At 43.9% G+C, this 12,673-nt stretch overlaps 1 protein-coding gene across 11 annotated transcripts in view; it reads right to left on the bottom strand.

Moving 5' to 3' along the window:
* Nucleotides 1-463: 463 nt before the first annotated feature.
* SCHIP1 (schwannomin interacting protein 1) overlaps nucleotides 464-12,673 on the bottom strand; it is a 581,206-nt gene continuing 568,996 nt past the window's right edge. For 9 of the 11 annotated variants that reach the window (XM_087440124.1, XM_087440122.1, XM_087440121.1 and 6 more), the window contains 5 exons: nucleotides 10,119-10,236; nucleotides 8,939-9,136; nucleotides 7,883-8,006; nucleotides 5,403-5,496; nucleotides 464-1,099 (listed from right to left, as the gene is read on the bottom strand). In XM_087440124.1, coding sequence (XP_087296250.1) covers nucleotides 1,048-1,099; nucleotides 5,403-5,496; nucleotides 7,883-8,006; nucleotides 8,939-9,136; nucleotides 10,119-10,236 — 586 coding nt within the window. In that variant the 3' untranslated portion in view covers nucleotides 464-1,047. Of the gene's footprint in view, nucleotides 1,100-4,123; nucleotides 4,193-4,850; nucleotides 4,942-5,402; nucleotides 5,497-7,882; nucleotides 8,007-8,938; nucleotides 9,137-10,118; nucleotides 10,237-12,673 lie in introns of all 11 variants that reach the window. The other 2 variants (XR_015554530.1, XM_087440119.1) reach the window with 2 other exon arrangements.

Raw genomic sequence — 12,673 nt, 5'->3', positions numbered from 1 at the left:
CACACACTCCCTCACACACTCTCACTCACACCCTCCCACTCATTCACACACCCTCACACAATCCTCATACACCCCCTCACAACCCTCATTCACACCCCCTCACATACACTCATTCACACACCCTCACACAACTCTCATTCACACCCCCTCACTCATTCACACCCCCTCACTCATTCACACCCCCTCACACACACTCTCATTCACACACTCCCTCACATAACCCTTCACACACCCTCACACACGCATCCTCACATACTCTTGTTCACACCCTCACTCACACAACCTCATTCACACTCACACACCCTTCACTACCTTCCTGGCATTTGCTGCCTTGCTTATCCTCTGGGCATTTTCTGTTTTCACTGACAGAAGCTTCCTGGTGGGGAATTCAGTTGTGGAAGAGTGAAGAGGGGAGAAACATAGCTGGTGTAGGGCTTGCTAGTGAGCAAAAAGACATATCATATGAAACAAAGTTTTAATTTTTATTTTACATATTTATACATAAAACTTTCAAGGAACTTTCTGAATCTAACAGAATGTTAATAGCACATCTAAAAATGAACTTCAGGTAGTCAACATTCACAAAATGTTGAAAACTGATTAAAATATACATATTACGGAGAGCTACAACTTCACTACAAGGCAGGCATGTATGTGTGACTTGGATAGCACCGTCAGTTACAGTTCTTCTTTAAAACCACAGTGAAGAATGAAAGGAATCAACGGTCAAATACTGTTCCAACTTAAAATCTCTAAACAAATACAAATAAAGTTAAAACTACCTTCTTTGATTAACCACGATTTGTGATGGTGTAAGTACTGTACATTTTTTGTAACAATATTTTATTGAAATGCCTGATATTTAGGGGCACAGTAAAAAAATTAAAATAAATTAAGAAGCAAAGGCCGATCACTGGACATTAAGCTTGAGACATGATCAATGACTAACACTGATATTTGTTTGTTTCTGCGCCACCTTCCACAGCATTTTTACAACCACAGAAGCAAAATAAATTCTAGCTTGTCCTCTGGGTGGATGGCTTCTGTTCACTTTGCAGGCATTTTCTCTGCCATGTGCTTCTGCTGACTTTCGGCATGTCTGTAAAATTAATAATACAGTTATTCAGTGCTAAGAAGAAAGATCCAAACTGCTTTCCAATCAACAGCTAAAACCTCCTCCAAACTGAGGGTCTGAGTTACTCACAGTGAAATGAAGACACAGTACTTAATTCAAAGGGATGTGCCCTCTTCTATTTTATATTCTATCTATGATTCCTTGTATTTAATAAGCCACTGGGTTAACCTGCGGCTGGTAGATGTCACTACCTTTGAGAAGAACAGTGCTGTGTTTAAAAATGAAAAGAGTGAAGTGGCTGGATAATTTACTCAACAAATGTTTACTATGTGCATTCTGTGTGCCAGGCACTGCTCCTGGTCCTGGGCACTTTGTGGTGAGCAGTAAGGTCTTTGTTCTCATGGAGCATATATTTCAGTGGAGAGAGGCAAGAAAGGAACAAAGAGCAACCAAGGGGATAGCAGAGAGAAAATAAGTGTTAAGCAACAAGTCAAAACAAGGTGTTATGATAGAAAGTAACTGCGTGACGACTTTATCCAAACACAGGCACACAGACACAAATCTAAGTATTAACAAGGCTCCTGCAAGAAATCTGAAGCCAGTAATCCAATCCAGTCTCCCTAACAAATGCTAGGCCTTAGTGGATGTAAAGATTTTCCATGTTTGCGTACTTTTTTTTTTTTGGTGAGGAAGATTCGCCCTGAGCTAACATCTGTGCCAGTCTTCCTCTGTTTTGTATATCATCAAGCCGTGCTGTGGTGGCTTGATGAGTGGTGTGCAGGTCTGTGCCCGGGATCCGAACCCGCGAACCCTGAGCCGCCAAAGCAGAGTGTGCAAACTTAACCACTACGCCACCGGGCCGGCTCCCCGTGTTTGCATTCCTTTTTCCCCCCTCCATTAGTCCTAAGGGCATGGTCATGGCAGTGAGAGCAGGGTGAGTCTCCTTCTTCATCAAGCCCTATTATGGCCCGTGAGCCCACAGTTCAGCCACCCCAGCTGCTGGCTGGTCCAGATGGAGCGGGGGGAGTGGCAAGCTGCCCACCTCCCTTGAGCAGCACTGAGGAAACATCTCCTGAAGGCTGTGAGGTCTGAGGGCCGCAGAAGACTGATGTTTTGAAGGAGTTTAGGAAAGTATAAATTTGGCAAGAGAAAAGCATCTAAGGGCGGGGGGGGGGGTGTCCAGCTGTAATCAAAGGCTCAGGGGCAGTTTTTGTGTGCTGCCCAGACTAGGGTAGTCAGTGACGTCAAGAGGAACTCACCAGCTCTGTGTAGAGTGTCTCACATCCACGGCATGGGGGAGACAAACCACAAACGCTTTTAGAAATAGGGAAGTGACAGCAGTGTCCTCGCCACATTCAGCAGCCCACAAATAATTGGTGATATTCATTTAACAATAAAGGAACTCAGGGAAAAGATATCATCAGCCCTCTATGCTTAAAAAAATTATGCAGACCATCTTATGGCCCTTTTTATGTGTATAAACGAACCTTGGTCATTTTCATAAAGGAGCTCACAGGCCTCATTTAACAAATTCAGCTCAAGAAGTATTTTGACGCACAGTGAGCTAAGATTCCACCGTAGCTAAATTATAGTTCTTAGAGCAGGGTTTAAATACGTATCTGTGTGTATGTGTGTGTGTGTGCACGTGCATGCACACCTACAGTAAGGGGTTTTTCTGAGGGAAAAAAAGAACAGACAGGAACTAGCTTCAGAAAATACTGAAGGTTGGGTGTTATTTTGAGACACACATAAAAGGACGAATTTCATTACAATTTTAAACAAAGGAGGGAAAGGGTTTCAGTCCATAATACTAAAAAGTTCTTATCAAGTATTTATACGACAATCCTTATTACGATTTGTTTCACTCAAGCCCCACAGGACTCCTTTTCATGGACAATCACTAGTGAGGACCTACCACATATCTGGCAGGCCCTGTCGTACGCTCTGGGGACATAGCAGTGACTGGGAATGGTGTCACCTCTGTGTTTAGGGGTGTACAGTCAGGTGGGGAGAAACAGTAGACACATACGGCACAGTAGGACTAGGCTCCACATGCGAGGATGCCGTGCTGCCAGGAACACAGAGAAGAGATCCTCCCCGAGTCTTGGGCATCAGGGAGCACGTCTCCAAAGAGGCCTTGTCTAGACCATCGGTCCTCAAATTTGGCTGTGCATTGGAATCATCTGCAGAGCTGTATGCCCAGGCCACTCCACAGAATAATGAAATCAGAATCTCTGGGGGTGACTCAGGCATCTATAGTTGGAACCCCAGGTGGTTCCAATGTGCAGCCAAAACTGAGAACTACTGATCTGAACCCACTCCTGGAACGGTAGAAGGTGGACAGATAAAGGGAATGGGTGAACGGGACTTCCAGCAGGCCAGAGCCATGCTCTCAGCCTTCTGGGATCTGGCTGCAAACTCTGGGACTGCTACCTTTAGGGATGCTTAAGTATCCTCGGATCCTACCATGGGCAAAGTTACATTTCTGCAGCCAGGAATGCACATAGAAACTTCCCCCCACCACCTACAATTTAAAGGGTTCCCCCAACACCTTTAAATTAGTGACTCCTCTCCTTTTAACCCCATGGTTCTGCCTACCCTGTTGCCCATGATCACATCTGAAAGGTATAAAACAATACACTGCAAACCTAAGTAACAGCTTAACACTTCAAAGTTAGAGAGGAGCCTCTCAATGTCCTCCTTGCCCCGAGGAATGCCAATGCTGCCTGAAGGGCAGAGGAAAGTCTCTGCAATCACAGGCCAGCCAAGGGTTTACAAATGAGTTTACAGTCCTGGGCATCATAACGACATTCTGGTCAAGGACGGACCGCGTACACGACGGTGCTCCCACAGGTTAGCACCACACAGCCTGGCTGCGCAGGAGGCTGTGCCATCTAGGTTTGTGTAAGCACACTCACGAACTCGCCTGATGACGTGTTTCTCAGAATGCGTCCTTGTCGTTAAGTGACACAGGACTATACAGTTTTCAAAAGATGCAGGTCCTAGTTGTATATTTCACTACTGATTTCCCATAATCTTAATACTTACATGCAAAGTTCTTAGACTGTTACAAGAAAGGACGTGTATTACAGGTGTTGGTGTAGTGCCTGAATCCGTCTGTAGATGGCAATGATATTATTTCAGTGTCATTGTGATATTTCAGATGCAGGCAAATATGCTACGAAGGTATTAGAAGGCCTTCTGGTTTTTTGTTTTCTTGTTTTTGTTTTGTGTTAGAGGCGAGGCAATATAATATCTAAAGCATACAGAACAGAGTGCTGCCCACAGGTCTTAAACAAAAAACCTAAACCGAGTTCTGCAGCATTTATTTTGCTACCCAAACTATTTTTATAACATGGCATTGAGAAAACTCTTTTATGCAGCACCACACATTGAGAGCAGTTCTCCAGCGGGTGCTGAGAGCACTGTCACTACCTATGTTCTCCAGCTTCTCTCGGACGTTCTGGATCATTGGTTAATTCCTCATGTTATTGTGACAAGCAGTGTTCCTTCTTTCCTTGGGGAGCCTTCTACTCTCTGAGTACCATTTCTGGGATGAATAGTAATTGCTGCCTCCTGGTTTAAAGACTTCATATGAACTGTCTCAGGAAAGGTGCCCCAGTAATTAAGAGATCACAGGAATGCTCACAGTTTGTCATGTGCTTTATATATTAGGGTGATAGGCTTTTCTACAAGGAAAACTACTAAGAAATGCAAGTTCTCAACCAGCATTAGCCCAGTTTCCTCATCCCCCAGGGAAGAAAGCATTCTTTACCTCTTTACAGAGAGGTGCTTGGAGCCGGGCCCAGCTAGAAACTCAAGTCCTGGAGTGTCCCCATGGTGAGAATAATCTGGTGGCACTGGTGCTGTGGAAAGATGCCAGCGTCTCTGCCTTCTGGGCATGGCAGATGCGATCAAGAGTCGGGTCACATAACAGCAAGTGCCACTTTGTGGCACCCACCACGTGACTGCTCATGTGCTGGAAACACTCCAGCATGGAATGGCTCAGGGCCAACTCCTTGGGGGACAGTCCTTCAGGATAAAGTCCTAGGCCATAACTGCTGACCTGCTTAGGTGGGGGTGTAAGAAGTTCTAACGCACTGACAATCCATCACAAGGGGAGGATAGTTGTGAAAAAGAAGGCATTTGGAAAGGAGCAGGTTTGGCCACTTCCCCTCCATCTAAACAGCTGACATCAGCAGAGATTAGGTGAGTTACTCATGGAAGTAAGGGAAGAAGTTCTCTAGGGCTTGCTCTTGCCTCAGTTCTTAAACTTCAGACATCCCGGGCTCCTCTCTTTCTTTGCAAAGGGTGAGGCATCACTGACCTGGTCAAGTCTTCGATGTCCACCAGCATGGCATCTTGCTCTGTGTGCAGCTCATCTCTAATGAGAAGCAGCTGGACCAACTCTTCATTCAAGCCTGGGACAAAGAAAAAAGAGCATTTAAAAATAGATAAAATTGCACTTAAGTCAGGAAGTGTAACTATTTATAGACCATTATACATGTACCACAGATACATACACATATATAAACAGCTTATGTTAGCTTCTCATAAGCCCAGGAGAAGACATCAATTTCAGAATATGAATAGTTTGCAAAATTACAGAAGTCTTGGAAGAAAAAAGTAAAGTACAAGGTATTTCCAACTATATTCACGGTACAGTGGGAAAAGAAATTGTTAGCTGCTGGGAAAATAGCTTGTTAGAAAAAGCGGGATTTTGTTTTGAGGAAATGTGAACAAAAAAGTCTGGGGCATATTAAGTTTTCCACTGTTCATCTAGAGGATGCTCCTGCCACACTGAGAGTTGGGGGCCCTCGCACCTGATAGCACTAAATCAGACGCCCCGCTGGAGAAGAAGACGTCACAGGCTTCCTGTGGCCCAGGGCACCCCATGTGTGCAGGCTGTTCTAGGAACAAGTCATATCCGAAGACACTGGGAGGCCAGATGTGTAAGACCTGAAGAAACCTCTGAAACCTCTGGAAAACGGGTGCCGAGGAAATACTCCTCAGGATTCAGACAGGAATACGACAGATGGAAACCCTTCCAATCCTCCTGACACCAGTGCACCGGGTTGGTTTGGCTTCTGCCCCCAAAACACATGGACAAGCAGGGGGCTCTCTTGCTTTTTTCCCCTCAGATCAGCTGAGAATTAAAGCTTCCAGGGCCGAACACATGAACACCGGGGGGAGAGCACTCATTTAGCAAGAGCTCCAGGCCGGGAAACAAAGGACGGAAGGAGGTATTCAGAGAGGTCCTCCTTGGAAATGCTTTTAGAGATCCCGACTTCAAATGATGTGTTTATCTGCCTTTAGATCAGACTAGTTTCCAATTAAAAAAAGGAGAAAAAAAATCATACAAAGAGGTCTAAAACTTCATCTACTTCAGAAAAGGACTAGATGGCAATTTTATTATTTAAAAGTCTAAGATGTTTCAGTGGTAAAATATCAGAAAGCCTTTGAAGTTCTTGAAAAAATAACACTCCTACTAATTCATTCTCAACTGAAATTAAAATGTAGTAGAATTAAAAAAAAAATCCTGTGAATCTCTGGTTTCCTAATTAAAACGTTAAACCCTTTCTCTTGATTTTAAAACAATACTGAATGTATGAACTTGACACAGAATACATCCAATTCTGTTTCCCCATGTGTTCTTTGGGTAGTTTTCTGTACTAGCACTCAGCAGAGTGCCCGTATAGTGCATAGGAATTTTGTTCCTATATCAAGTTTTAAACTTTTTATTATGGAAATTTTCAAAGTGATACAAAAGCAAAGAGAATCGCTTAATGAATCCCCGTGCCCCAAGCATCCAACCAGCCTCAACAATTAGCAACTCACGGCCAATCCTGCCTGTCTCCCTTCCCCTACTGGAGTATTTTAAAGCAAATTCCAGATATTGTATTATTTCATCTGTAAATGCTTCAGTAGGTAGGTCTATAGACAGGGCTCTTTCTTTTTTTAAATTAACATAACCGCGATACCTTTATCGTACCTGAATAAATAAATAAATCTTGAATAAAACATTCAGTCAGTACTCAAAGTTCCCTGCTTGGCTCCTAAATGCTTTTTCACAGTTGGTTTGACTGAGTGCATTTGGTTGGCATGTCTCTGAGGTGGCTTTTCATCTCTCGGTCCGCAGGATTATATACAGTCATGTGTTCCAGAGGCTGGAAGGCTCGTGGGTTCATCTGGACTGACCACACTGCCCAAGCGGGCACATGCTCTCTCTCCTCAGGCCAAGCACCTGCCCTTCTTGACAACCAATCACCTCGAATGAGCGCCACTCACTCACCCCCTCCGCCCCACACACTTCTGTTGGAGGTTCTTCTTTATTCTGGGGAAAAAAGGCCCATACTCTGTCACCCTGTAATTTTCACACAGTGGTCATATATACTTTCACCACCTGGAGTTCCACAAAATAAGTCGAATTTGATTTGATGACCTAAAATGAACGTACATACAAATCAAGTTGAGGGTATAATCATATAATAAATCACTTGTAACTACTAAATTGTGTTATAGAAACAGACGTTGTGAGCCAAATACATGCCAGGCACTGTGCTAGGAGCTGGGGATGTAAGAGGAATAAAAAACTCCTATAGTCTCTGCGAACCTTGAAAAATTCTTACTGAACATTTTACAGTAAAAAAACAAAAGCGAGAAAAGAGCCTTGTGATTCCCTTCCTTTCCTTGCAAGCACACAGAAGGAACCCAGTGAGATGTACAAAGGAACTGAATCCAGGAAGCAGCGCTATCCCGTCCTGGTTTACATGGAGTATCCCATCCTGAAGCATATCTTGCACTTACTTTCTATCTGGGAATGGAGATCATTGACTATCACTTGTAGCTGCCCAATAGTCATGTCTCGCAGGTCAGTGGGCTTCAAATTTCTTTTCATCAAGCATTCGCTTATGTGAGGCATGTGTGGCAGCTGAAGATACACAAGAGAGGAAATGGAGGTGTGAGTGGAGCAGCGAGGACACTGAACAGAAGAGCCCATGCTCTCCTAGCAGACCCACCCTCACTCGCCCACTTCAGCTCAGGTTCTGTGCTTAAAAGCTTTCCCAGTCTGATGTTCCCCACGCGAGGCCCTATGTACACACACCACATTGTCTAAAACGCTCCTGGCATCAAAATGCTACAGTACTCAAATCAGAAGCTTTCAGGATAGGTCTTTAACGCAGGCTGTGACAACCGTGAGTCAATATAATATCCACAAACGAATTCCCAGGGAGCTCAGGTAATATCAATGACATGGATTAAATTACTAATATCAGCTATTTATTGATTCATACCGTACTACAAGCACAGGGCTCTGTGCTCTGAAGCCTTTGTTCACTGGCTTCTCATAGCTGTGCTCTGACACAGGTGTTATTATCATTCCCATTCTACAGATGAGAAGAGTGGGACTTAAGTAACTTGCCCAGAGCCCTGCAGCAGGTCAACGGCACAGCTAGACCTAAACTCCAAGGCCCAGGGCTCTTATTCACCATGCTATATTTTCTTCTTTGAAAAGGTGGGAAAGAGAGCAAAGCAATAGTGGGTTTGTCACAACCAATAGGTTCTTAAAATGTGACTGCTTTAAAGGAATTAAAATATTCCCATGACGGCTAATATTGCCCCTAAGAAACATAGTAGATATGAATCAGGAGCAAAGCTGACTTTTGTGAAACCTGTTGCTTATGTATCTTTCAGCGATATGGTAGGAAGGAAAAAGAAACAAACTTAAATATTTCTCAATGACAGTACTTTTTACAAACTGCCTTCTAGAAACCCAAGTTTGCATAATTCTGGGAAAGGACTGGACAGCGTCAACCATTTGCAGCCACCAAACTCGCGTGCATTTCAGCGTCTGCTGCTTACGAGATCAGCGACGGGAGACTTTTTCCTGTTCTGTTTCTCCACTTCCACTTGCATTCTGGCCATTGGTTTGGCCATGGCGAGGGCCATTTTGGCTTCGGCTTGCAATTTCTTTTGCCTTGTGAGGAAATCCATGTCATCCAAGGATTCAGATTCCTCTTCAGTAGTGTCTCTATCGGAATAGGAAGAACTCTGTTTGCTCTGCGAAAGGAAAAAGAGCAGCCCTGAGCATTCCATGCCAGGCACCCTCTTTGGAGATGGGCTACAGCATTCCCCGAGCCCTCTCTCCCGGTGGCCATGAGTCCCCATCAATGCGACTCGCGGCTTGATTTCATCTGTACAAATCTCAAGTAATATTAAAAAAGGTAGTTTATTTCTTCAGTGTCAATAATAGACTCTGATTTTAACATAAAGAGTAGTATAATTAATAACAGGGAGAATATATTTATGACAAACTTGAAACTTTTTTTTGATTCTTGGTCTCAAAACTTTCCTGAAGTGATCAGACACAGCAAAATATTTAACCCCGAGCTAAGGCAGTACTGGCTCCCTGAAGTGGACAGGGTCTCAGGCATCCAATGGTGCCCTCACATCGCACTGCACTCCCTACCAGCACGGCTTCCCCTTGGTTGGTCTTTGGTAAGAAAGGTGCTCGACAGACCTCACAAAGAGGAAAGAATTCCAGCAACAAGCACCCATGACCATTAAGCCATCCTTTGTAACACATGTGCAAGGAACGAGTAAGGAATGCTTTACACACATGATCTTGCTGGTTCCTCTGAGCAACATCTCTATGTGCTAGTCTTCCAACCTCTGTCCTACCCCCATCCCCTGCCTTTTAAAATGTGTCCTACTGCTAATCTGTGTGTATATCTCTAAGCCCAATGGGGAAGGATTGGTGTATAGCATATTTGCCTTTACAATTTTTTAGGGCATATGTGATTTTTCTTACTGTTTAATATGAAAGTAGTTGCTAACTTTCACAGAGCTTATGTCTCCTAATTGTATCACAGTTTTGATTTTTCAATCACTGTCAAATTTTAGGAGCATGCCATGTCAAGGAATGTCAAGAGACATTTCTTTTTTAATTTCTGCAACGTCTGTTCCTGACTAACAACAGAAAAGAAGCTAAACGACCAGGAAAATACACATGCTAAGCGTCAGTGGCAGCTTCTAGACTCACCATGGGAGACAAGGGGGTGTCCAAGCTGGTCTCGGTCTTACTGTCATCAGCATCACTGTCCTTGTCACTGCCGCTGTCATTGACAAAGCAGATCTGCAGGTTCATCCCACTCTGCAGGCTGGGAGAAGCAGACAGGACACCAGCTCACTCAGCTGTGCACTATCTGGCCACACCCAATACAACCAACCGGTTTGGCTAACAGAAAGTTGTTTTATGTGTTCTTCAACCAGAGAAATGAGTGACTAATATTACTCCAAACTCATAAATGATAACTTTTACTACAGGATAATAATGAGAACTCAATAAGTTGAAAACTTGATAGATGATAAAATGATTACTTTTACTAATATTGTACTAGTTTTTTCCATACCAATTTCAAGTTTAGTGAAAAATAATTTAAGGCCACATATTATAGCACCCAGTACAATACCAAAGTTAGTGCACAATAAAAATGTGCTGAGTCGTTGAGTTTACATTCCTGTCGATGAAGATGAATGGGGCTTCGGCCAAATAAAGCTGTCTGGTGTCATCTAGTGTTCTGTCCCATGGGGAAAATCCAAAGACGCTCACTAGACCCAGCCTCCCAAGGCCACAGCTCTCTGAAGAAACAGATAGAATACGGTTGTCTGCACGAATACTTTATTTAAGGCAGTTGCCAAAAGCCAACCAAAGGAGCTCATTTATGTCATTAAGAAAAAAATATACCACAGGCTCACCCTAAAGAAACTTAAGGAAACCCCCAAACCCAGTCAGAAAGGCAAAACCTTAGGACAGAGTGAGGTCCTACAGTGGCCTTGCGCACAGGTGGAGACTTCTTGGGGGCTCACTGTGTTTGTGGTGCATCTTGGAGCTCCACGGGTGATGCTGCTGGAAACGTGGTCACAAATGGCCACCCGGCTGTGTATCTGCTCTACACGAGGCAACACAGCGGATCCCACTCTTTGTCCTAAACTTCTTTTGAGGGTGAACACATTTCAGCACTACTTGGTGACAGAGCTTTTAAAGAAGTACTTTTCTTGGCATCCCTAGCAGCCCCAGTCTGTGTGTGAGCTCAGAGAAAGAAAGGGCAAAGGAAGCCAAGAAGCAGCAAGCAATCACAGGAGGCCGGGCTAAGCCAGGTTGAGGACAGCGGGGGCAGAACGGCTCAGGCATTACCGCCGGCACAGGGAGAAATGCAGAGAGCAACTCAGCTGATAGCTGACGGTTGTACTTGATTTTTGTTTGTTCCAGTGGGTAGAGAAGCTTTGTACAAACTGCTCAGATGACTCATATAAAGCGCTTCTTTGAAAATGATACAGAGCCCAGAAAAATAATCTACTAACATAAGGCAGGCACTGGCACTGTTACGTGTATGTACTGCCACCTACTGTTAACTTCCAAAATTACGGAAAGCCCCAGCTTATTTCCCGGTCAGGAGACGACGCAGCCGTCCCCCACTCAGAGGCCCAGTTCTGCCCCCACACTGCCCTCACACGCAGGCGGGGGAGCCAGGCCCAGAGCTGGACACAGAAGGCAGCAGGTTCTGCCAGATCAGCTCAGGTGCTTGGAGTCAGTCGGACTTAGGTTCTGAATCCTCACTTCTTTCCCAAGGCACATTACCTAAACTCTGTGACCCTCATTTCCTCAACTGTAAAATGGGCTGAATAATTCAGTGTTTTGTAGGAAAGAAAAGAGTTAGCTCAGAGCTGGGCACAGGGCAGGTGCTTTGCATGTGTTCATTATCCTCCTCCCTCTACTTTCAGAGGGCCCAGACAAAGGAATGCAGAATTTCAAAGGTGAGGTGACTTCATAAAGGGACGTCTAAAGCCCCGACATCAGTGCCTCCTCTGGTCCCAGCAGAGCCCTGATGCACAGGCAGCTCTCTGAGCGCATCCTCCAGCTGTCTTTAACTGTCAGGAGCCTGGACGTCTGTGAGCCAGAATCAGTCTCCTTTTAACTTTCTTCCATTGGACTTTTTTCCTGCAGAAATCTAACATGTTCAGGTTACCCTCTGACCCCATATTAAGTTTTAAAATTTATTACCTGTAGTTGGTAAAAAGAAAAAAACCCAAATCAACCCATTTTTAATAATAAAATTCAAGCTCTATAGATTGGAAGATAGTGGGAAATTAAACTGCAAATTAAAAACATATTTTAAAGTAAAAACTATTTTAAATTAAACCTAATTCAAATGTAGGATTGTGTAGCATTTTCTACACATTGAATAGCTAAAGCCTTGAAAAGTGGTCACTAGATACACACATTATAAAAATATAAACTAACCCATGATACCATTACAAAATAAGGTTTAAAACGTCCAAAGATAATATATTTTCATTCTGAAGAAAGTCTGATGGTCAATTTTGTTTTCTGCCCCTAACTGATCTTTGCGCTAAGGCTCAACCATCCCATACAGCGTTTCTAACTCAGGAAAGGCAAAGAAAAAGGAAAAAAAAGAAAAGAAGGATTTAGTAGTCGGAGTGAAATGAAAAAACAGCTCAGGTAGAAATTCAGAAAATCGCCTTAGCACCCCACTCTCCCCGTGGGAAGCTGAGCGAGCGATCACAGGAAGGCCA

The sequence above is a fragment of the Ceratotherium simum genome, chromosome 15 (genome assembly GCF_057802395.1).
Source record: "Ceratotherium simum simum isolate JZ-2026a chromosome 15, ASM5780239v1, whole genome shotgun sequence".
NCBI classification, from domain to species: Eukaryota; Metazoa; Chordata; class Mammalia; order Perissodactyla; family Rhinocerotidae; genus Ceratotherium; species Ceratotherium simum.
Note: the sequence above shows the minus strand (reverse complement) of the source record. Positions and strands in the feature narration are given on the sequence as shown.